Below are 22,669 nucleotides of genomic sequence, written 5' to 3'. Positions count from 1 at the left end.
TTGCATATTTTAACCAGTTTTCAACCTTATGTCAGCCCCTTAGTTCTCTCTTTTTCTCTTTCACTCTCCTAACTCGAATTACCTTGATCCTACTAACAGACTGGGTTTTCAAGATATTCTCTCCAGCCCCAGAGTGGCAGGCATGCAGCCTGCACGACCACTTTTCTGGCAGGTCCCACACTCTTTGCCCTCACCTTAGTTCTGGAACTAGCCTAGCTAAGAAGGGACAAAATAAAGTCTTCTCCCTTTAGCAAAAACGACCAGGTTAATTTTGTAAACTCACAGAGCTATTTTTATTGAGTGAGTATGACAGCAACATTTGTGGGTTGGGGTCAGACTTAGGGTGCCCCATCCTAAAAGGTGCAAAAAACTCTCCAGTCCCACTGAAGGGAATAGGAATCAAGGACCTTGCAGGATCCAGCCTCTGAGGAATACTTAGTGTTAATCATGTTTATTAGCCTGGTGTCTACGGGCCAATCAAGAATAGTGCCCCGTTGTGCTAGGTGCGGTACAAACACAGAGGAGCAAACAATCCCTGCTCTGAAGAGCTTACAATCTAAATAGACATGACAGACCCAGGTTGGGGGGATGGGTAGAACACACCGGCAGAGTGAAGACTGCGATGGCAGCAAATGGCATGTTAGGGCCATGACTTTTTGGAGCAGGAGGGGGCTAGTTAGGAGGCACCAAGTTGAAGGGAAGGGAAGGGGGCAAGGGAGACAGGTCGGGGAGAAGAGGGTAGGGGAAATGAGGCTGAGGTGAAAAGTGATGGAGAGGGAGGGAGAAGGTTGGAGGAACCAGCCTATTGGCACAGAGCAGAGAAAGTCCAATCAAAACTATAAAAAGTTCTCCCAATGTCTCTGCTTTGGCTTGTTCTTACGGTTGCCAACCCTTCAGGCACGTCCAGGATTTGGCTATAGTCCGGACAGCTGCTTAATGAGGATCATACTGTATCCACCAGGATGTTACCATTACGAGGATTCTACATTACATGAAAGCATTAGCCTTTTAACATTAGAAAAAAGAGTAGATCTTGACAGCTTTGGACTGCTGTACTGGTGTCTTTAAAGCAATTTCTTAATACCCAAAGTGAGTAACAACTGTAATAAAAAGAACAGGAGTACTTGTGGCACCTTAGAGACTAACAAATTTATTTTGAGCATAAGCTTATGCTCAAATAAATTTGTTAGTCTCTAAGATGCCACAAGTACTCCTGTTCTTTTTGTGGATACAGACTAACACGGCTGCTACTCTGAAACTATAATAAAGTAATGCTTCCCGGAGCCACTAGCAGGGCCGCCCAGAGGATTCAGTGGGCCTGGGGTCTTCGGTGGCTGGGGGCCCCCGCTGCCGAATTGCCACCAAAGACCCAGAGTGGAAGAAGCTCCGGGGGCCTGGAGCGAGTGAAGGACCCCACTCCAGGGCCCCCGAAAAACTCTCATGGGGGCCTCTGCGGGGCGTGGGGCAAATTGCCCCCCTCCCCGGGCAGCCCTGGCCACTAGTTGTTTCTGAAATGCAGATTGTCTGAAAGAGGCGGTGACAGTAAACCAAACAATTAAATTCAGCACCCTAATGAAAGTGCTGAGTCAAGACTCTGTCAGTCACCTGATGCATTTTAATCAGAACCAGGAAACTTCTATTATAACTTATAGGGATAATAGGTCATGCTGCAGGAAAACAAACAAACAAACAGACAAAGCAAAACTTTCAAAGAAAGGGAACAGGCTCTGAAGTATGATTTTCTGAAACAGCTGGGTACATGTTTTGTGAGCTGACCAGGACAGGGAGAGGTGATTCAGACAATATTTCCACATGAGGAGCTATATAATTGAGCAATCAGTTGCTAATCCTTTTAAACTTGATTGCATTAGCTCTCTGCTTCTTCCTGAGGTGACAGCAATTTATGATTGGGCTTTAAATAAAATGGAACCCCTGGCTCATTGGGATTCAGTTTCTTCTTCAGCATCAGTTTCAGTGTAGAGCTGTTCTATAGTCATATTAAGTAGTCAGGCAGCTAGGACTAACAGTGATGACAGAATCAAACTTTTATGCATTGTGTAATAAATGGCAAGCTAGTTAAGGTTTTTTTTTGTTTGTTTTTGGAGTGGTGGGAGTGATAGACAGTAACTTACACTGGTCTAGCAATCCAGCATTTTCCTAACACAGTTTCTTTCTAAAGTCGGATTGTATGAGGTACTAAACATTGACATTTTAACTATGTTTCATAGTAGTGATCAATGCCGATGGGTGACAAAGGTTCCAGTGCTTATAGTCTCTGTGGAATTCAGGACATATTATAAAAGCCCCCAATACAGGACTCATCTGTAAACTATAGGCTGTATTAGTGAGAATGAAAAATGTTCTTGTTTTCATATTGAAACACACAGATTGACTGTATGCCACTGCTCTCTTGTGGATGGATCTAGTGCATGGCTTTGGGCCTATACTGCTACCACAGAAGAGATTCTCTTGTAGATTAAGTATTAGAGAGTTATGTTTGAGCAGGGTAGTGTACACACACACACACACACACACACCTCTGATCTTATTGCAAATGGCCTTATACAATAAAACCATATTTTAGGAGGCCCTATCAGCAGCCTTATTTGTTGCATATTTTCTTTAGGGAAAAATAGATGAGAGACCAATTAGCCTTCATCCCCCTTCCCGCCTCCATTCTCTTTGCTTTAGGGAATTATTTAAGCTAAAAAAAGGTTAGATGCACAGGAAGAAGAAGATACAGATTATACCCCTACAGAGAATGCACTGTGTAAGGAGCATTAATTTCTTAATTACACTAAGCTAAGGTCAGGACTAACTAGGGGTGCGAGGTCAGCAAATTCAGCTGCGTGAATAAGAAGCTGAATCTACCTACTTCCCTAGTTTACCATTACAGCGCGCGGAGACGCGCTCGCCTCCCAAGGCTCCAACTCTCCTCCTCCTCCTCCGGGTGCGGAGAGACCGGAACTAGCGCTTCTTCGAACGTTCGATCTATCTAGATCATCAGCGAGATAGTTCGATAGTTGAACAGTCGAACTTCGCGTCGACCGTCCCGGTAAGTGTAAACGTACCCTTAGACAAGGTCTGAGCAGTATCATTCAAGCTCATTGTTCCTGCAGTACATTCTAGTCTTCAGTAGAGGGCAATGCAGAGAATGAATGACTTGCTTTGCTTTGGGCCAGCAGACTCTTCCAGCCTGCCATTATGTGTTGAAACATATGCCCCACACCTTGATTGTAAAAGCAACTGATCTGGCAAACCTTACTCATGAGAGCAGTCCCACTGACATCAGCGGGACTTGCTTTGTGAGAGGGAAGCCTCTCTGTCAGTGAATTCTGCATGGACAAGTCCTATGCTTGTAACAAGTTTTCCCAAAAGGCACCAAGTGTCAGATGGCACAACCCACCAAAAAGGTGGTCCAGCATTGTACAGAAGTGAGTATCAATGTGTTTTTTTCAGAAGAGTTCTTCATATTTCAGATTAGTATATACACAATGATTCTGAGCAAGCTCTCACTTGAGAGCAGCACCAGTAGCGACAAAAAACAATGATTCAGGGCTAGCTGCAGCCGGTCCCGTTTTCTCAAGGAGTCACTCTCCAGTCTGGCCTGGGAACTGTGTATTTGGGTTCGGTACTACGGAAACAGGCAGCAAGCACTATTTAGTACTTTAGGGCAGTTTTTAGTACTCCCATGTATTCTGGGCCTGGTTCAAAGCTCAGTAAACTCACTGAATTTAATGGGGCTTGGATCAGGCCCTTAATTTTTAAACCATGTTTACCAGCTCTCTCTTAGAAAACTGTGTGTCATCTCTTAAATATATAAAAATAAAATAAACAAGGTGAATCAAAGAACGGAACCCGCTTGGAAAACCCAAGTGTGATACCTCAACAAAAGGTAACTACTTCATTGGATGAACTCAGGAAGAAAGCAAAAATCTTGTTATCAAAATACATCCCAAAGATATTAAGGAGAGTGCCAAAGCCACATTAACACACCAATATATACAAGTCTGATTAAAAAGACACTTCACACACACACAAATAAGAGTTTATCAACACAAAACTGTTTAATATTTATTAAATGACACAAAATACCTAGATAACAGACTCACTCTTTGAAAGGACATGTATTTACATTATTTACCAACTTAACAAAGACTCTCTGTACCCATTTTAGACTTGTTATGAAACATTAAAAAGGTTTTGCTTTTTGCATTAAAGGACACAATGGTGACACATGCCCCATTTGCAAATCTGCATAACTATAACATTTTGATGCAGTTAAACAAGCACAATTTTATATTCTAGTAGCCGAGTGAAGAGGCTTCTTAAAAGTAACAGGGTTAGTTTTTTTCACTCCAGAGATACTTCTGAAGAATTGTTATACAAAAAGTATATTACATTTTTTGAATGCTGCTGTACTCTTACAACTTTACTGTAACTTTTCAAAGAAAATACTCTTCCTATTATATGAAATCACTAAAAAACAGTGGTATTTGAACATTTTTTTAGATGCGCAAATAAAACATTGTTTAAAAGTAAGCATTAGGGCAAATGATATGTTTAGGGAAACGAAAAATACTGTGACTGAAAGATGAGCATTAGAAAGTTCAAAATATAAACCACGGCTAAAGCAACTTAACAAATTTGTTAGGTCTCTTATTAACTATTTACTTTGGCACCTTTGTGTGAACTATAGAACAAAACAATGTTTACAACACTTTCGCAATTACAGCATTTAAACAAAATGGTCACTTTTTTTTAAACCAGCCAAGACACAAAAAAAATAGTCCATTTATGGGTATAAAGATTAAAAAACCTAAAATATATACTTCTAAGAATAAACTGCAATTTCGTATGAACAAGTCTGCTATAAACTGCATGCAAGAGTCAGGATTAAAAATATGTGGCCGAACAGACAAGCTGTCTTATAGCCAAATGAGTTGTGGTCCAAGCCCACTAAAACAAAAATTAATATATGGCTCAGTAGGCAGGCACGTGATCCCAGCAAGAAGTATGGCTGGATGCTAATCTTGGCTGCAGCTTTGTCACTAGCCAGGAGCGAAAACCACTAGCAGAAGAAATGAACAATTTGTCGTGGATAGGCCAGTGGGGTAAATAAAGGGATATGAGGGCATGCTTTTCCCTGCTTTTCTTCAGTTCCTGGTCACGCCAGTGTTCTCATAGGCCATTCATTGGGTTAGTTTAATAGCTGGACTGCCAGTGAAAAGGTTAACTCAGTTTCAGTGTCAAATCTTGAAGTATGACGACAATTCAGGACATAAGTCTTCTACACAATAGTCTCTGCATTTACTGGTTGAAATAAATGGGATAAATAAAAATAAAAACAAAACCTTCTGGTTGGTTATAGTTGAAATTCAACATCCATCTAATTAGAGATTCTAACAGTCTCCTTTTTAAGGATGTGGCGTTGGTTGTATTTAAACTGTTGCAACAAATTGGAACATGGGCAGTCAAATATTTTGGTTTCCGTCCTTCCCCTAAAAGTGAATATTTTGAAGCTTTCCCTCCATAAACAGTATCTTCTTTTAAAGAAATCTTTTATTTGAGAAAACAGAACCACCATATACATGGAGAAGAGAGACATAATACAACTGATACAGAAAGAAGTTTAAAAATAATGAAGATAGAAAAGCCATGATCTCAATTTCATTGTTGTCCTCTCCCTGGTGGCTCTCTGCTTCTGAGCTAATAGTTATAGGCTTGCCTGAGTCCCTACAGGAACAGCCACCACAAGAAATGCCCCCACTGGATCTATTATGCCTCTCGAAGGTAGTCACCTTGAATGTCTCCCATTGGATTAGACTGATAACTACTATGCAAAACATTGACAGGTTTCTTACTGCGGCTCACGTGGAAGAGAGCTGTGCAAATTTTATAGGAAGTCAGCATTGAGGGAACAATATGAAATGAGGAGTGCTCTTTACTGGGGAAGAACCCAGCTTCTTTGTTTTGTCAAGTGAGCACTTTATGAAAAGGAGCTTGAGGGGAAAAGAAAAAAAAAAAAAAAAGAGGCAATTCACACCATACAGTTGTCTAAAAAAGCAACATTCAGGAAGGGGAAATTCTGGATATAGTGTGTACACACACACACACACACACACACACTACAGGGTTTATGTACTCCACAGGGCCATAAGGTGATGAAATAATAGATCATCAGGAATATACGAGTGCTAGGCATCAGGTGGGTTAAAGAAAGGCCTCCTAGGGTTGTCTGGCATTTCTCAGGGCTGTAGATGCCTGAAAGTGAATCAGATTCTTCATCTTGCTATGCCGCATGGCTGAAACTGAGTCAAATGATTGACCAGGTGAGGAGGGGTAGCGGAGCTGTCACATGTCTAGGAAAAAATAACTTCTGCTGCCACTTTATATTCTTGGCATATTCTGCTAGAGCAAAAAAAGTTTCTGGTTGCAAAAACTTCAAGCAATAACCTCACTGTCTGGGGAACCTCTATATTCAAGCTATTTCTTCCTCCCAGGTTTCACAAAGATCCAAATAATGCTCTTGGTCAACTAGGAAAACAGGATCTAGATGCCTTGAAGCAATATTTAAGTATCTTTCTGTATGAGAGGTAGGCTTAGGGTTCTAGGAGGCAAAGCCTGCTACTGTCTAGGACTGAGTTCTTAAAGCTTTAGGTTGGCTTGACATAACTCATAAAAGCAATCCAACGCAGGACATGTCTACAAGATTCTCCCCCTGTCTAAACCTAGGGTGAAGTTCAAGCCATTTAGATTGTTTCAAAGAAAAATAGTATTAAAATCCATTTGTAATTTTTGTTCATGTAGCTTTTTTTGTGTGTGTGCAAGAACTGTGTTGCTTTTTGCCTCATTTTATAATACATTGCCTTTTGCTGAGTGTTATTACAAAGAGTTGGACTCTCCTGCTGAAGACTAGTAAAAATTGTCACAGTTTCTGTTGCTGCTGTTTTATGTTAAGAATAGGGTAAACGCTTTGCATTTTGGGGTAAGCCACAGAAATACAAGTCTAAGCTTGTTATTAAAGTAAGTGGCACAGTTATTTAAGGAATGGTACATATTTTGTAACCTTACAATAATTTTATATTGATACCGTTTCCTTTACATTTCCTCCTAATTGCAACAGAGAACATTTTCTATATCAATAAGTATAACTTGACTTGGTAATTATTCCCCACCCCACCCCCCAGGGTGAAATCCAGATATGAGTGAATCAAATCATTGGTCGTTTTGCTACTTGATAAATATATCCAATATCCTGTACAGTAAATTAAAAGTTTGCATGCAGTTTAAGCATTTTAAAGGCTATTTTCTGTATGTTAATTAACCTTCTGCTTCATAGTTTAAAGATGTAAAAGAACATTTGTCATATACCAAGGGACTCCTCTTCAGACTCGGAGACAAATGGAATCACGAAGACCAGGTACTTTCTTACAGTTTTCTGCACATCATACTAAATAACATGCAAAGAGTTCAACAGCATTCTTCTTAAAATGTAAATAGTACTCTTTAAATGGGCATGTTAACCACTGAAAAAAGTCCACTCTACTATACTTTTCCATTACACCGCTTTCATTCATTCATCGGTAGTATAAAAAGTCAAATAATGGGATCAACAGGCTAGTTTATCCACCGGCAATTTAGTATGACACCAAATGTGCAGAAAAACAAAGGCCAACATATGTTTATGCAATATAGTTGTACTGGTTTGGGTTCTCTTTGTCTCTTTCCATGTAGTCCCTGTCAATTAAGGATTCTATTCTCTTCTTAAGGTCAGCAGGCTGTAAAATAATGCAGATTATCAGTACTACTTTTTTTTTTTTTGCAGCCATCTCTACAAAGTTTCTGATCACTCAGTTCCTCCCACTTTAACAATATTACATGAATACATTTTTCAAATTACCATCTGAATAGCTAAATATCCTATTGATCAATTACAGAAATGCCACAGAAAATCCTTCAGGTACAAGAGCATGACAGATCTAAAACGTCTTTCACAGAAATAGAAAGCAAAAAAGTGTGTGATTGTCAATTCTGGGGTCTGTCAAACATGAATGCCCCATTAAAACCGGAATTCAGGCAGACATAACTTCCCATAATGTAACGCTTGTGTATCTTCTAAATCAGGTCACAAAGGGTATTTTGTAACAATTACATATATAAAAATGCTTATCTCCTGTTTGTGTGGAGCTTTCATCCAGTAACAGAGATGTACTTTGTACATTTGAAGGCATATTGTACAAGTTAGTGACCTAGATTGCTGTTGTGCGAAAGACCCCCACGAACAAGGGAGAACAAGCATTTACGTCAGCTATTATACCTATGCATGCCTGGCTGCCAATTTTATGCAATACAAATGCTTACTTATCTGCAGAGAAAATTTAAAAATTGGTGTTTTTCAAGAAAGCTACAGAAGAAAGTGGCAAAGCTTTCTATTTTACATTTCTTGCACTGGAGAACACCAGAAGTTACAGCTGGCTGAAAAATGAAACAAGTGATTCACATGTTTATTTGCAAACTAAGCTCCAAGTTCAATATGAACTTGAATGGATCGCTCCCTATAGATAGAGACATCTCATTCATTGTTTGAGACAGCCACAAGCTACAGGTGTTTGTAAATCTCAGTTTACACGAAGTTTTAGCCAGAACTATTTGTCTGAAAAGTTGTATAGGTATTTGTTATTCTCTTCTTGATAAGAAGTTTGAACTAAGCAGCTGGGAAGCAGCATCAATACTATGCAACTTGTCGCAAAAAACTACCCACAGTCTTTTCAGAGACTGCATAGCCAGAACATGTTCCTTAACAAATAAGGCTTATAAAGAAAGCTGCATTTTAGTCACGGGTATTTTTAGTAAAAGTCAGAGACAGGTCACAGGTAGTAAACAAATATTCACAGCCTGTGACCTTTCCATGACTTTTCCTAAAAATACTTGTGACTAAAACTTGGAGGGGGGGCGGAGTAGGGGCTTCCTGGGGACCCGCGGATGCTGGGGGAAGGCGGCCCAGGACCCTCTCCCAGCAGCAGCAGAGTTTGGGTGTGGGAGGGGGCAGGGGACTAGGGCCCAGGATGGGGTGAGGAAGGGAAGCGGTGACATCCCCCTCGCTCAGCTGCTAGGCAGAGGCATGGCTGCAGTTCCTGGCCAAAGAGAACCGGGGGTGCCTGCAGGCAGAGGTAGTGTGCAGAGCTGCCTGGCCATGCCTCCGCCTAGCAGCTGAGCGAGTGGGTATGTCGCTGCAGGGAGCCCACACCTCACCTCACCCCATCCCCTGCCCGCTCCCATACCCCAGCCAGTGCTCCTGGTGCAGGGGCTACCTGAGCTGCCCCTGAACCAGGCGCATCGACTGCTGCAGAAATCACGGAAACTCGCAGCCTTACTTATAAATGCATGCAAAAAAATCAGTCCGAGAATGTCTTACAAACAAAAAGGAGGCTACGTTTTTAATGTTATTCGCAACCAGTAGTTTGCCCAGTTCTAGAATAATATGCTTTATCTTGTAGCTTACTTAAAAAAAGTCTTACTATGTCTGTTCACTCAAATGCATAAATAAATATAACTGGCACATCAAACAAAATTCCTAGAAAGGAACACTTTCCCTACCAAATAAGAGTGTTTCACTGGCTGTATTATTTATTCGAGTGATCTCTACAACACCGATGAGGAGAAAGTACAGCAAGGAACAATATCTTCTGAAGCAAAAGAAAGAATCAGAACTCTACCTTTACTGGGAATTTAAGCTGGTTGTACACCTCTGACACAAGCAAATTGTGGCTCAGAGTCTTGCGCATCTTCATGATCCGCACAATTGCAGCATCAATTTGGTACTGCCGGTCCTGAAATACTCTCTCTGTAGTGCTTGCCTGTTCCTCTACCTGGATGAGCAGTTTAAAAAAAAAAAAAATTGTAGAAGAACACTAAAACAGTCAAAGTGATCCTTTTCTGGTTGTCTGACCTGCAGAGAGCTTACACATTAACCCCAGCATTTTTGGTGTCATGTATGTGTCTGACTTCCTTCCAAAGTCCTTTCTGAAAGGCTATTGTCTACAAAGAGAAACATATTCACACGGGGGATTAAAATAGTTTCAGCTATCAGCAGGAACCCAATGATAAGTTAATGCCTAGCCATAATATAGAGAACAGAATGCCAATTAAAGGCTCTAAATTCTCTTATTCCCATGTAATCTAGCCAGATTAATCCATAGCAGTTTGTAAAGTTTTCATTTAGTAAAGCTTCAGAATACAAAGGTCAATGGCATACACAACAACAGGTACTACTTAAATCTTTCAGATTCCTCGAACTCTGGGTAGACTATCAAATCTGATTAATAGGATAGCTGCAAGGGAATCTGGATTAGTTTGCTAATCCAGATTTAAGCCCTATGGTTCACTTGCCACACAAAGTACACCTGCATACTTCATGTAGGTGACCAAATATACAAATTCAAGACTGGACAAAAGAAAGTTTACTGTATTTTTAAGACATGCAAAAGATAATTGAACTAAGAATCCGGCGAGAGGGCAGCAATAGGGGAAAAAAAACCAAACCCATACCGTTTCTTTCATCTGGATTTGGTTTATCTTTATCCTGAAGAGCTTGTGTCTGAAATCATCATTGCATGTAAATTTATCACCGTCTTCCACGTCTTTGCCTTTGGGACTTTTCGTCAGTACTCTGGCTTTGCCACAGGCTAGTGACTGGAGTGTTCTCCTTAACTCTCCATCCTCTAAAGCAGAAACAAGCTCTTTAGTATTTTAGACAACAGCATTCAGAGACCATCAACCGCAGTTAATACTGACCTATCCCAGTTGCTTGCTTTATCTCCTCTAAACTGAACTCCTCGCCTTCATTAAACATAAGCAGCACCAGTGTCTGGAACAAAGAGACTTGAAGCTCTTTTTTGCCCTGTCAAGGATGAAGTGATCAGATGTTACTAAGTCTTCTTGGAAAGAGAGAGTCAAAAATCATTCAGGTATTGTACATTAATTCAAATGAAAACTTGGCTTGCAGGGAAGCTATCCATTTTATTCAGGTCAGGAATCTGAAAAGGCATATTACTAACCACCATGTGCTAACTGTGAGATACAGCACCAGTCTTAGACATGAGATGTTCAGTTACGATTTGTTCCCCACCATCACAAACATGGTGTGCAGTACTTATCTCTACTTTCAGACCAATAAATTAAGTAACATGTGTGTCGTTTATCTTGTGTGACACAAGACAGAATTATACCATCCAATACCAGAGTCTCTGATGCATTAAACACAAAATACTTTGGGTAGCTCCTGCAATGGCACCAATCTGGACGGTCATTATATTAAAATAAATTCAAGAAGGTTATTGCCAATGCTAAATATTAATCATATTGCAAGATTCTTTCCTAGAGGTATCCATGGTCATATCACAAAGTATCTCAAAACTGACAAAAGCCAGACTGCAGGAATACACCAGCAGAAAATAACCCAGAGACTCATACTTGCCTCTTTAAATTCTGCTTTTAGTACACAGTGACCTAGTGTTGACTGCCACTGAAGTTTCCTACCACTGTGTTTTCCCAGGTAGAAGGTCTTGAAGATCTCCTGCAGTTTTACCATCTAGAGAACAGGAAAGAAAGAAAAACTCCACTTCATTTCCATTTGCATTTATTTAAACAAATAAATGAAATTAAAACAAACAGTTTAAGGGAGGAGCAAGCTTAGATAGGAAAAACAATGTTAAGGTTTTGTTTTTTAAGAGGGATGTTAATCATGTATTTATGTCCTAAAGGTTGATCTATTTTTAAAAATAGTTATAATCCTTAATTCAAAAGGCAGTTAAACATTAACTAATGGCAAGCCTAAGACGTGTTCTACTTCTGTATGCAAAGTCCAATACAGTTATCCTTACCTCTGGTGGTAAGTGGACTTCCATAGGCACATAGGTTGGCCAATAACCCATAGTCAGGATGTTCACTGTTAGTTCAATGTTACCAGGTACATTTTGATTTTGCATATACTGTAAGGAGAAACAAAAGCATATTGAAAAAGTGGTGCTGTTCCCTTATTCTTACAGGCAGAACTACACAGGAAGTTAAACAGGCATAATCAGTGCCATGTCGGCACAGAATGCAAGTGACCTCATGATATAGTCTCTGCACAGAATGCAAGTTAACTACATGAGTATTAGAACAAGTATGATAGCACTTTTCAGAGGCTCTCAAAACCCTTTTTGCTGTTTGTAAAGAAACCCATACACTGCCATTGTGGAGTACAAGACTATTTAAAAGAGAGAAACTGAAGCCAAGAGGTTAAATGACTTGACCAAAGTCAACCCAAATCAGTAGCAGAGCCAGGAACACAACCGAGTTGTGTTGACACCATGTGCTCTACTACATCCACTAGATCAGTGATCTAGTCTCATCAGCTTGTAATGCTGTTAAGCTAGATATTCAACAAGTTTGCATATTTATTTCAATATATTTCCTGTTAAATCCTAGTAAGTACTTGTTCTGCTGATTTTTACTTCGTTATAAGTGAAATCAATTAGTAAACTAAGGTGGAAGATTCTCAAAAGGCACAAATAGGATTTGAGTATTCAATTCCCATTGACTTTGCAATAGGAGTTGTGTTTCTAATTGCATTTTGTCTTTGAAAAAATCATCCCCTCCCAAGGATCTTTGTACAAAAAAGAAACAAGTTACAAAAACTGCACCCTGTAAGAGCAAGTTATTCTCTGCGTCTTCTGAAGGAGAGAAAGTTACTTCAAATGGTAAGAAAATATTTACAACTGGAGCTTTAAAACAAACATTTTGGCCATAACACACTGTGACCCAAGAACCTCAATGCTCTCTGGCAAGGAGGCGCAGAGGGGTTACAGGAATTTCTTGGGTTTGGCATGTACATTCTAGTTCACCAGAGTGTCATGAGAGATCTCAAATAAAAGCCAGTGTCACGCTGGTTATCAACATCATTGCAAAATGCATGTATGGATATTGTGTAAGGAGTTATGTATCTACACGGAAAATTATGTTCTTGAAGGTCTGTGTCTAGGGCCCGGTCACCAGCAAACGTGTATTCTGGCAAGAATGTATATCTAGCTGGCTCTTTACCTGTAAATTAAGTACTGTATAGTTCACATTGGATCTCCTATCACCTGTCAGAACCGAACGTTAAGGAAAGATTGTGGGAACTTCAGAGACACTGACTAACAGGAAGAGAAAAAACACCAGAATAGGGTGAGGGTAGGAGAGCTGGGGAGAACCTTATATTGAGGTACACTCCAAGGATTTGCCCTATTGTATTTGGGAGGCAAAGATGACACCCTCACAATCCTTCACTGATGAAGTAAAGGGACAGAGCTTGCTTTATGAAGAATAGGTCTCAACCAGGCTTTGTTGAATATGCTGAAGAGAAGTTTGGCTGAAATAAGCTTTTTTTGTTTACACAGGGGTGTAAATTGTTAGTTAAATTTAGTCAGCAGAAAGTATGTTATGATTTTTTTATATGTAACCATTTCCAATATTCTTATTCACTAGCACTTGAATCTCTGTTCTTTGATAACAAACTTATTGTTTTCACTATAAATCGAAGTGCTGTGGTGATAAGTAAATTGGTGATCCAGAGTTGAATCTTACAAGTTGGTGTGTACTAATCCTCTGGGAACAGCAAGGCCTGGTAATTCTGAGAGTGTTCAATGGATAAGAGGTTGGACATTGCAGGGAATGTTCTGAAGACTCCAGGATTCGTGTACTGCTACTCTACAGAGTGAGCGAGGCTGTGCTGTGCTGTGGTGCCAGAGGCTGGTGGTTTCAAGGAGTAGATCCACAGCAGGCACACCCAAAATTCCTTCAAGCTAAGAGGAGGTAGTAGTGAGGTGCCTCCCAACCCTGAGTACCCCTGGGATGCATCATACATACCCACAAGGAAAGTAATAGAACACTAGAAAACAAGCCATGGCAGGCTTTACAGCGATACCTGTTTAAACTGTATCATGATATCTTTTGAAAGTTCCATGTCTTTAAACATTCCTTCAAGCTTGCTGGTGAAAGCAGCTCCACATTCTAGAAGAGAAGTTTTTATAATTAAAAAAAACCACAGTCAAAAACTAAGAAGCAACACATTTAAAATGGTGAAAGGTTTCAGAGTGGTAGCCATGTTAGTCTGTATCAGCAAAAAGAATGAGGAGTACTTGTGGCACCTTAGAGACTAACAAATGTATTTGAGCATAAGCTTTTGTGGGCTAAAACCCACTTCATCGGATGCATGCAGTGGAAAATACAGTGGGAAGATATATATACACAGAGAATATGAAAAAATGGGTGTTGCCATACCATCTGTAATGAGAGTAATTAATTAAGGTGTGCTATTAAGTGAGCTATTTGTAGTGATAATCAGGATGGCCCATTTCCAACAGTTGACAAGAAGGCGTGAGTAATGCGGGGGGTTGGGGGGAGAGGAAGGGGGGAAAGAGGGGAAATTAGCATGGGGAAACAGTTTTCATTTTGTATAATGGCCCATCCACTCCCAGTCTTTATTCAAGCCTAATTTAATGGTGTCTAGTTTGCAAATTAATTCCTATTCTTCAAAAGCAGACTCCGAGCAACTGCAGTTTTTTTGTTGGAGTATTGCGACTTTGCGGTCTGTAATCGAGTGACCAGGATGGTTGAAGTGTTCTCTGACTGGTTTTTTAATGTTATAATTCTTGACCTCTGATTTGTGTCCATTTATTCTTACATAGAGACTGTCTGGTTTGGCTAATGTACATGGCAGAGGGGCATTGCTGGCACAAGATGGCATATATCACATTGGTAGATGTGCAGGTGAACGAGCCTCTGATACTGTGGCTGATGTGATTAGGTCCTATGATGGTGTCCCCTGAATAGATATGTGGGCAGAGTTGGCAACAGGCTTTGTTGCAAGGATGGGTTCCTGGGTTAGTGTTTTTGTTGTGTGGTTGCTGGTGAGTATTTGCTTCAGGTTGGGGGGCTGTCTGTAAGTGAGGACTGGCCTGTCTCCCAAGATCTGAGAGAGTGAGGGATCGTCCTTCAGGATAGGTTGTAGATCCTTGACGATGAGCTGGAGAGGTTTTAATTGGGGGCTGAAGGTGACTGCTAGTGGTGTTCTGTTAATTTCTTTGTTGGGCCTGTCCTGTAGTGGGTGACTTCTGGGTACTCGTCTGGCTCTGTCAATCTATTTCTTCAAACTAGACACCATTAAATTAGGCCTGAATAAAGACTGGGAGTGGATGGGTCATTACACAAAGTAAAAAACTATTTCCCCATGCTAATTTCCCCCCCGCACTGTTACTCACACCTTCTTGTCAATTGTTGGAAATGGGCCATCCTGATGATCACTACAAAAGTTTTTCTTCCCCTGCTGATAATAGCTCACCTAAATTAATTACTCTCATTACAGTTGGTACGGCGACAACCATTTTTTCATGGTGTGTGTGTGTGTGTGTGTGTGTCTTCCTACTGTATTTTCCACTCCATGCATCCGATTAAGTGGGTTTTAACCCACGAAAGCTTATGCTCAAATAAATTTGATAGTCTCTAAGGTGCCACAAGTACGCCTCGTTCTTTTTACATTTAAAATGGTTATACCATAGGTCAGAGAGCCATTCAAATCTAGCACACAAATAGAAATTCAGGAAATATATTATTCTTAATTTAAAAACTGTCCTAGGGCCAGCCCATTGACCTAGTACCTGCACATTGATTTTAACGTTGATCTTCTGCATGGTGATCTTTAGATCCTTGAAATTTGAACCTGGATTCAACTTTAGAAATCCTGTCTGACCAGGCACAAGATTTTGTATTATGAAACAGTGAAGGTCCATTGGTAAGAGCTGACTGGCAGTTACACAGGGCTGAGAGTCCTTAACACTGGATAAAAACCATGACCCAAGAGGAAAAAGCACATTGTATTCTCATAGCATAAGTATTTTGTGCCGAACACTAGGATGGTACAAACTAGATGGTCAGTTTGAACTTTAAATTCCTGACTTCTGCCTGGTACTAACGTATTTGCTTATATGAAATTGTTTTCTTATAACAGAATAAAATTGTTAAGATAAACATAACATTCTAGAACAAGATTTACACACCCACTGCATTTTCCCTTTCACTTCTTTCAAAAAAGGATGACCAATAAATAAATAAATAAATCTGTTATAGGAGGAAAACCAGATATTAATTTAGACTATTATTTCTAACAGAGAAAAGCAGGGAGGGAGGGCAAGATACTCACCATGTTTGAGTTTGGAAAGCATAGATTTTTCTGCATCTACTGATGCACTTTTCCCAACTAATAGCCGCTTTGCTAGATCTTTCTTATAGAAGGCCTCAAAGACATCTTTTCCTGTAATGTAAAGGACATGATTTGTTAATGATCAGATAAAACTGGTTTGTGAAAACTGCAACATTTAAATGAAAGGTTATTCAATAGGCCCCATCTAAAGTCCATGGGAGCTTTTCAGTTAACTTCAATTAGCTCTGAATCAGGTACCACATGAGCATTTAGGGCACTCTCTACAGCTAAATGATTGGAAGACAAACTAAATCCACAGAGATACTGCACGCTTTTTTTTTTAAGAGGCAGATAGATTAAAATCAACTTGCAAAGAAACATTGTTACAGATAAAACAACTGTACACAAACAAAATTGTAACCCTTACCATAAATGAACCTAAATATAATCATAATTTTATCCAGCATCTTTTCAAGTTCTTCATCAGTAGCTTCTTTGTTGCCTGCACGAAGCTTTGAATCCACATACTTAGCTAGAAAGTAAAACAGGTAAAAGGAATTGAAAAAACCTGACTCTGCCGGGCATCAGAATGAACCTACATTTAAATTTTGACATTTAGCTCATTCTGGAGACGTTTAAAAAAATAAACCAAAAACTATGGTCCTTTTGGAAAGCCAGAACAATTAGACATTACCATGAACAAATTTAGCACTGCCATTTTGACACTACTTTCATTTATGCCTTTAAAACATCATTACACTGCAATAGTTCAAGGGCCTCTTCTCATATGAGTGAGAGTACCAGCTTAAATATAAGAGGACGAAAAATCACAAACTCATGACTATTCCACAGGCCTGCATCTGTTACTTTAAAATTAAGGTTTTTTAAGCATAATAAACCATAATCCACATAAAGGTCTATAGCTAAAGTAGAAGCAAAAGAAGGCATTAGGTACCAGAGTAAAATCTGTTGTTAAAATCGTTCTAGAAATTTAAACTTGGGGAAGAAAAATTGTGCATGCTAGCTGATTTCAATTGCCAGTTTCAGTTTCAAATGGTGGGAGAATATCTGCTAAAATTATTGAAACAGAGACCACTGAAAAAGAGGGCACCCTGAAGCAAATTTCCACTATCAGGGTAGCCCCATCAAGCCCAACAGATAGCATAACAGGTATGGTTCCATTGCACAGGAAAGTGAGCAGGTCTGTATTTCTGTTTGCCACAGAACACTGGTCCACAGGGGCTCCATTCACTGAGACAATAGAGAGATAGTGGGCAGGAAGGTCATATGGTTGGTGGATCCACTACTACTTAGTTGCACGGGCTGCAGACCCCTACGTCACTCTGTGCACATATGAGGTATCACAGGGACTGCATAGACTCCTGAAGACCAAACTAATGCCATTGTCAGGAAAGTTTTGCCTAATCTCTGTTAGTGATTGACTTGGGTCCTGAAGCATGGCTGATATACCTCAACTCAACAAAAAAAAAACCCAACAAAAACTAGCCAGTGAAATGGTGAATGGTCATTCTTCATAATATCTAATGCTTCTGGAATCCTATTAAGTTACACCTCTACCCTGATATAACGCGGTCCTCGTGAGCCAAAAAATCTCACCGTGTTATGGTGAGAGTGCGTTACATCGGGGTAGGGAGAGGAACCGTTTTTACTGCTCCCCGCCCCAGCTTCTCCCCTCCAGGCTTGCCATGCCAATCAGGAGCAGGAGAGGGAGCAGAGTGGCATGCTCAGGGGAGGAGATGAGCTGGAGCGGGGACTGGTTCCTCTGTGCCCCCCCCGTTACTTGCTGCAGCCCTCCTCGCCCCCCCACCCCAGCTCACCTCCGCTCCATCTCCTCCTACGAGTGTGCTGCAGCTCCGCTCCCCCCCCCCCCCGCTGCCTTGCCGCACCAATCAGCTGTTTTGCGCGGCAAGCCTGGGAGGGAGGAGAAGCAAAGCTGAGCGGCAAGCCTGAGTGGGAGGAGGCAGAGGTGAGCTGGGACAGGGGGGCCGCAGAGGAACCGCTCCTCACCCCAGCTCACCTCCGCGCCGCCTTCTCCCATGAGCACGCCGCTCAGCTCTGCTTCTCCTCCCTCCCAGGCTTGCCGCGCAAAACACCTGATTGGTGCGGCAAGCCTGGGAGGGAGAAGCGGAGCGCTTGTGGGAGGAGGCAGAGCGGAGCTGGGGCAGGGGGGCCCCAGGGAGGGCCCCAGCAAGGAACAGGGGGGTGCAGAGGAACCGCTTGCGGTAACATGAATTCGGATATAACGAGGTAAAGCAGCCCTGTCCCCCAGAAAGCTGCTTTACCACGTTATATCCGAATTTGCATTATATTGGACCGCATTATATTGGGGTAGAGGTGTATTTGCAGAAATATACATTGTGGAAGGAGATTATACACTTTAGTTATGCTTTCTTTTAAGCCTCCTTTCATATATAAAATCCCATCATTCCCCTAATCATCTGTTCAAATTGCATAATCAAAATACCCCAAACAAAAAACCAACCAACAAAACAAAAAACAACTTCTATGTAGAAAGAGACTGAAAATTATACCTATCAGTTCAGCTGGTTTATTTGGTCTCTTGTTAATGAAGGTTTCAAATGCTTCTTTCATAGCATTGACAAATTTCTCATTCTTCAGAAAGCAGACATCAATAATATGGTCAACTTTATCCTTAAAATCTAGCAGCTCTTGGACCATAGTTTTGTCTTTTTCTGGGTTAATTACTATAGTGCTACCAAATGCCTGAAAAACAAAAATTCACCCTTCAATCAAAATTCTAAATATCAGCTCCAAATGAAATTTTCAAACAAAAGTTGGATGATGCAAAAGTTCAGATTTTACAATGAAAAAATGTTTGCTTCCCTAACACAATAATTAAAATGGCAGAATGTACTTGCTACACACAGATAGTATTTTGTATTTTGAATCACCATACCAAGATAGACAGCAATTAAAAAAAAATCAAATTGCTGAAGTCAGTATATAGCAGAACTTGCATTTCAGAAGAGATGCAAACACAATGGTAAGCCAACTTTATGGTACAAACACTTAAAGATGATAGTCAAACTATATGCGACCAAAATATTACATGCTGTAAGGACTCATTCCTGCAGAGACTTACATGGGCATGACTCCCAGTGAAGTCAATTTCACCACAACAGTAATACAAAGCACTCTCCTACCAAAGTTAGGATGCCTGTGTGACAATATTATTAAAGTTACAGAATCATCTGCCCATTGAACACTGAAGTCAATGGGAGTTTTCCTATGAATAAATGAAGGATAATAAAGGTCTTTAGTGTTGTAATCTAGTATGTGTGTCCTTTGCTTTTTCCCCCTAAATCCACCACTCAATTAAAGCAGAGAATTTAAGTATTGGCTGGAGCAATAGACTGTGGTGATACTCTACTCACACACTCAGGAATGCAGTATTTGTATGTATAAAAGTGTATTCCACTTAATAAGCAAAAACTTTACATTTGTTGCTGAAATTTAGTGCTTTTGGATTTTTTTCCATGTGCAACACAAGGCAACAGCAAACTAACAAACCCTCACATATGCTGTTGGCAGCAAACTGCTCTTTCAGACAAGATCCTAGCCTGGCAATATCCATGATGCTGGTGCACAGACAAAAGTAATCAAAATACAATCATGTAAGCTTCACTGTTAGAAATAGAGAAGTGTTTTTCCTTTGGTACACATAATCGGTATGAATTAACATTTTAAATTCCAAATTTCTCAGTGGACTTTTCTGAACAAACGAGTGGAAACCCAAAGAGTTAACTATAAAAAAAAAGATATCTGGCAGTATCACTTAAGGTGGTGGTGTAAACCAAGCCTATGTCAGTATAACTATGTTGTTCAGGGGTGTGGAAAATCCACACCTGAGTGACACAGTTCTACCAACCTAGCCCCCCGGCGCAGATAGCGCCATGTCGATGGAAGGGCTTCTCCCATAGACATAGTCATCACTTCTCTGAGGTGGAGTTCCTATGCCAATGGGAGAAGTTCTTCCGTCGGCGTAGGTAGAGTCATCATTAAGTGCTACAGCTCTAAGTGTAGACAAGGTAAACTTGACCTGGAAATAAAGGTATAAATGACAGCCAAAGTTATTCTAAAGTGACAGGAAGATACCAGGAATGTGTCTTTCCTCGACCAATACATGTTTTTCTGTGTAAACCAAAAACAAAAATCCAGATTTTGGAATGATAGATACTTCAAGACAATATTAAATTATTCTAAAACAATACATCATTCCCATTGCAATTTCACAGGTTGTTCAGTTGCATATAAGCATGCTGTTTAAAAGTTTCCAAGTCATCTGTTAAAACTATGTTACATCTTTCTAAGCTGCAATACTTGTTTATGAAAAGACATGTTTTGTGGACAATCCTCAGTGATTATAAAAAAAGTCAGTACAAGATCCTTGATATACATCAGTACCTTTATGTATTCAATCCAATGCTGTAAAAGAACTTGCACTCCACCTCGGACCCGACTGAACAACTGATATAGAAGAGACAAGTCTTGAATTCTGTTTTCATCAAGAAGGTGGTTTAAACCTGTGAGTTTGAAAGTTTAAACATCTAAAAAAGTTATAATAATTGGAAATGATCCATGCATGCTACTGGAATATAAAGAACTTCAAATTTCACGTTAACCCAGGCATATTATCACTCAATATATCCATTTCTTCTCCAATGGAAGAGTTTGTCGATTTTTTTTGACAGTCAAACTGGCTAGACAACAAAACACAGAATGGCAATCTGAATTAACTCTGTACCTGAAAGCCTTGTTTAATTGGGCCACATATCTTGGACTGTCGTACTATACATAACTGTCTCATCACATAAGCTTTGCTCACTCATACTTCATTGCTCCTTTAAATTCAGTAATAAAAAAAAGTTTATGCTCCATTAGCCCCTGGGAAGCTTTGCTTGGAAGCTCAGAAGTCCTAAACCTCAATTTTTGCAGAAAATTAAGCTTTATAACCCTATAAAAAAATGCAAGTCTCTTCACGTAGCCAAGCAGCATCTTCATCTTTCTTATTAACCACTTGGTAGCAGATGTCTGAAAAAACCACAGCAGAGTCCAGGGACATCACACAAGTAAGAATCCCCAAATCCCTCTTCCCAGCTACTAGAAGTGAGGGTAACAGGTGGGGGCAGGGCTTCTTAACAGAACACCCTCCCCCACCAATACCCACACACCATTTGGCTAACAGGTGTCTAGTAATTTTCAAGTCAAAGGAAAAATATTAAAGCATATTAGATGAACAATTTGTGCAAGCTGCACTCATGTATCCATTATTCCCCTCCCTTGGAGCACACATGGTCTCATGACCAGGAGGAGAGATTATTACAGGGCTAAAGCCACGTATCAACTGCTTTTGCCTTCTTTAGAGTACAATAGCATGTTTGCTTGCTAATCCTGAACGGTCTCCCTTGCTACGTCAGGCCCTAACGCAAAGGCTACCCCCACTCGTGATCTTCAAAATGTTTCTTGAATCCTCAACCCAACCTCTGTATTTTAATTCTAGTTTTCCTTCTGCTCTGCAATGTATTTGAAGACACCATTGTGGCTCCTTACCTCTGACAAGGAGAATGGGACTTGCTCTCCTGCAAAATGTTCAGTGCTATTTCATGAACTGAGTAGCAAGGAGTGTTAAAGAATGATGTGGCTTGTGTCCTCCCCCAGCACCCGAATGTGTCACTTTCTTTTCAGCACAGGAATGAAAGCCCCGAAGCAGTAATTAGAAACATTTCTATAAAGAAGAAAGATTACCTTTCTGAAGAATGGCTGTTAAATGTTCACCTAGCAGTTGCTTTTCTACAGTAGCAATTAGTGGCTTCCTATAGAAGAAATGTTTAGAATTACTTTTCCTTTTTCTATCACTAACAGTTTTAAATCCCATTTGAAGAACAGACTAGCCTGACTTAAATCTACACTTGGCATTTGGTAGGCTCCTGATCAATAACTCAGGGCAGTTTGTTTAATAAATATATTTAACCTGTTTCCCCCAGTAGGTGACTCTACATGCTGGTTGCTGACTAGGGATTTATAGTAAACTCATCACTATGGTATCTGAGTGCCTCGAGGTGATGCACAAGATGGATCTCATCAGGGCAGAAAGTTAGAGAAGCAGCTCCTCAGGGAATATGCTTCCTCCAACCTCACGCAAGAGGGCATTCAGGCCTTGCAAGAGACCATAAAGCAAGGAGACAGTGACCAGGAAGAGGCAAAGATGACAGATATTTGAACCAACAGCTCCTAAATTAGAACAGGGATTTTGCTAATAATAGACTCAGGAAGAAGGGATCCACTGAAGGATCTAGCAGGCTCTTACTCTAGTGGCTGAGGGGGTAGGGAGTGGGGACAGCAGGACTGGAGCAACATCACATACACAGCAGTCCCAAATCCCCTCCCTCAGAGTGTTCATTT

The 22,669-nt window shown here is 40.4% G+C and overlaps 1 protein-coding gene across 5 annotated transcripts in view; it reads right to left on the bottom strand.

Moving 5' to 3' along the window:
* Positions 1–6,495: 6,495 nt before the first annotated feature.
* The window catches only part of CUL4B (cullin 4B), a 34,949-nt gene continuing 18,775 nt past the window's right edge, over positions 6,496–22,669 (bottom strand). For all 5 annotated transcript variants that reach the window (XM_039487157.1, XM_039487159.1, XM_039487160.1 and 2 more), the window contains exons 10-21: positions 22,013–22,080; positions 20,672–20,790; positions 18,778–18,970; positions 16,653–16,757; positions 16,226–16,336; positions 13,952–14,037; positions 11,886–11,993; positions 11,480–11,593; positions 10,798–10,903; positions 10,552–10,724; positions 9,720–9,872; positions 6,496–7,781 (exon numbers count right to left, since the gene is read on the bottom strand). In XM_039487157.1, the coding sequence (XP_039343091.1) occupies positions 7,686–7,781; positions 9,720–9,872; positions 10,552–10,724; positions 10,798–10,903; positions 11,480–11,593; positions 11,886–11,993; positions 13,952–14,037; positions 16,226–16,336; positions 16,653–16,757; positions 18,778–18,970; positions 20,672–20,790; positions 22,013–22,080 (1,432 nt within the window). In that variant the 3' untranslated portion in view covers positions 6,496–7,685. The remainder of the gene's footprint in view (positions 7,782–9,719; positions 9,873–10,551; positions 10,725–10,797; positions 10,904–11,479; positions 11,594–11,885; positions 11,994–13,951; positions 14,038–16,225; positions 16,337–16,652; positions 16,758–18,777; positions 18,971–20,671; positions 20,791–22,012; positions 22,081–22,669) is intronic.

This window comes from Mauremys reevesii, linkage group 9 (genome assembly GCF_016161935.1).
Source record: "Mauremys reevesii isolate NIE-2019 linkage group 9, ASM1616193v1, whole genome shotgun sequence".
Classification (NCBI taxonomy): domain Eukaryota; kingdom Metazoa; phylum Chordata; order Testudines; family Geoemydidae; genus Mauremys; species Mauremys reevesii.
This window is presented reverse-complemented; position numbering and strand designations above follow the sequence as displayed.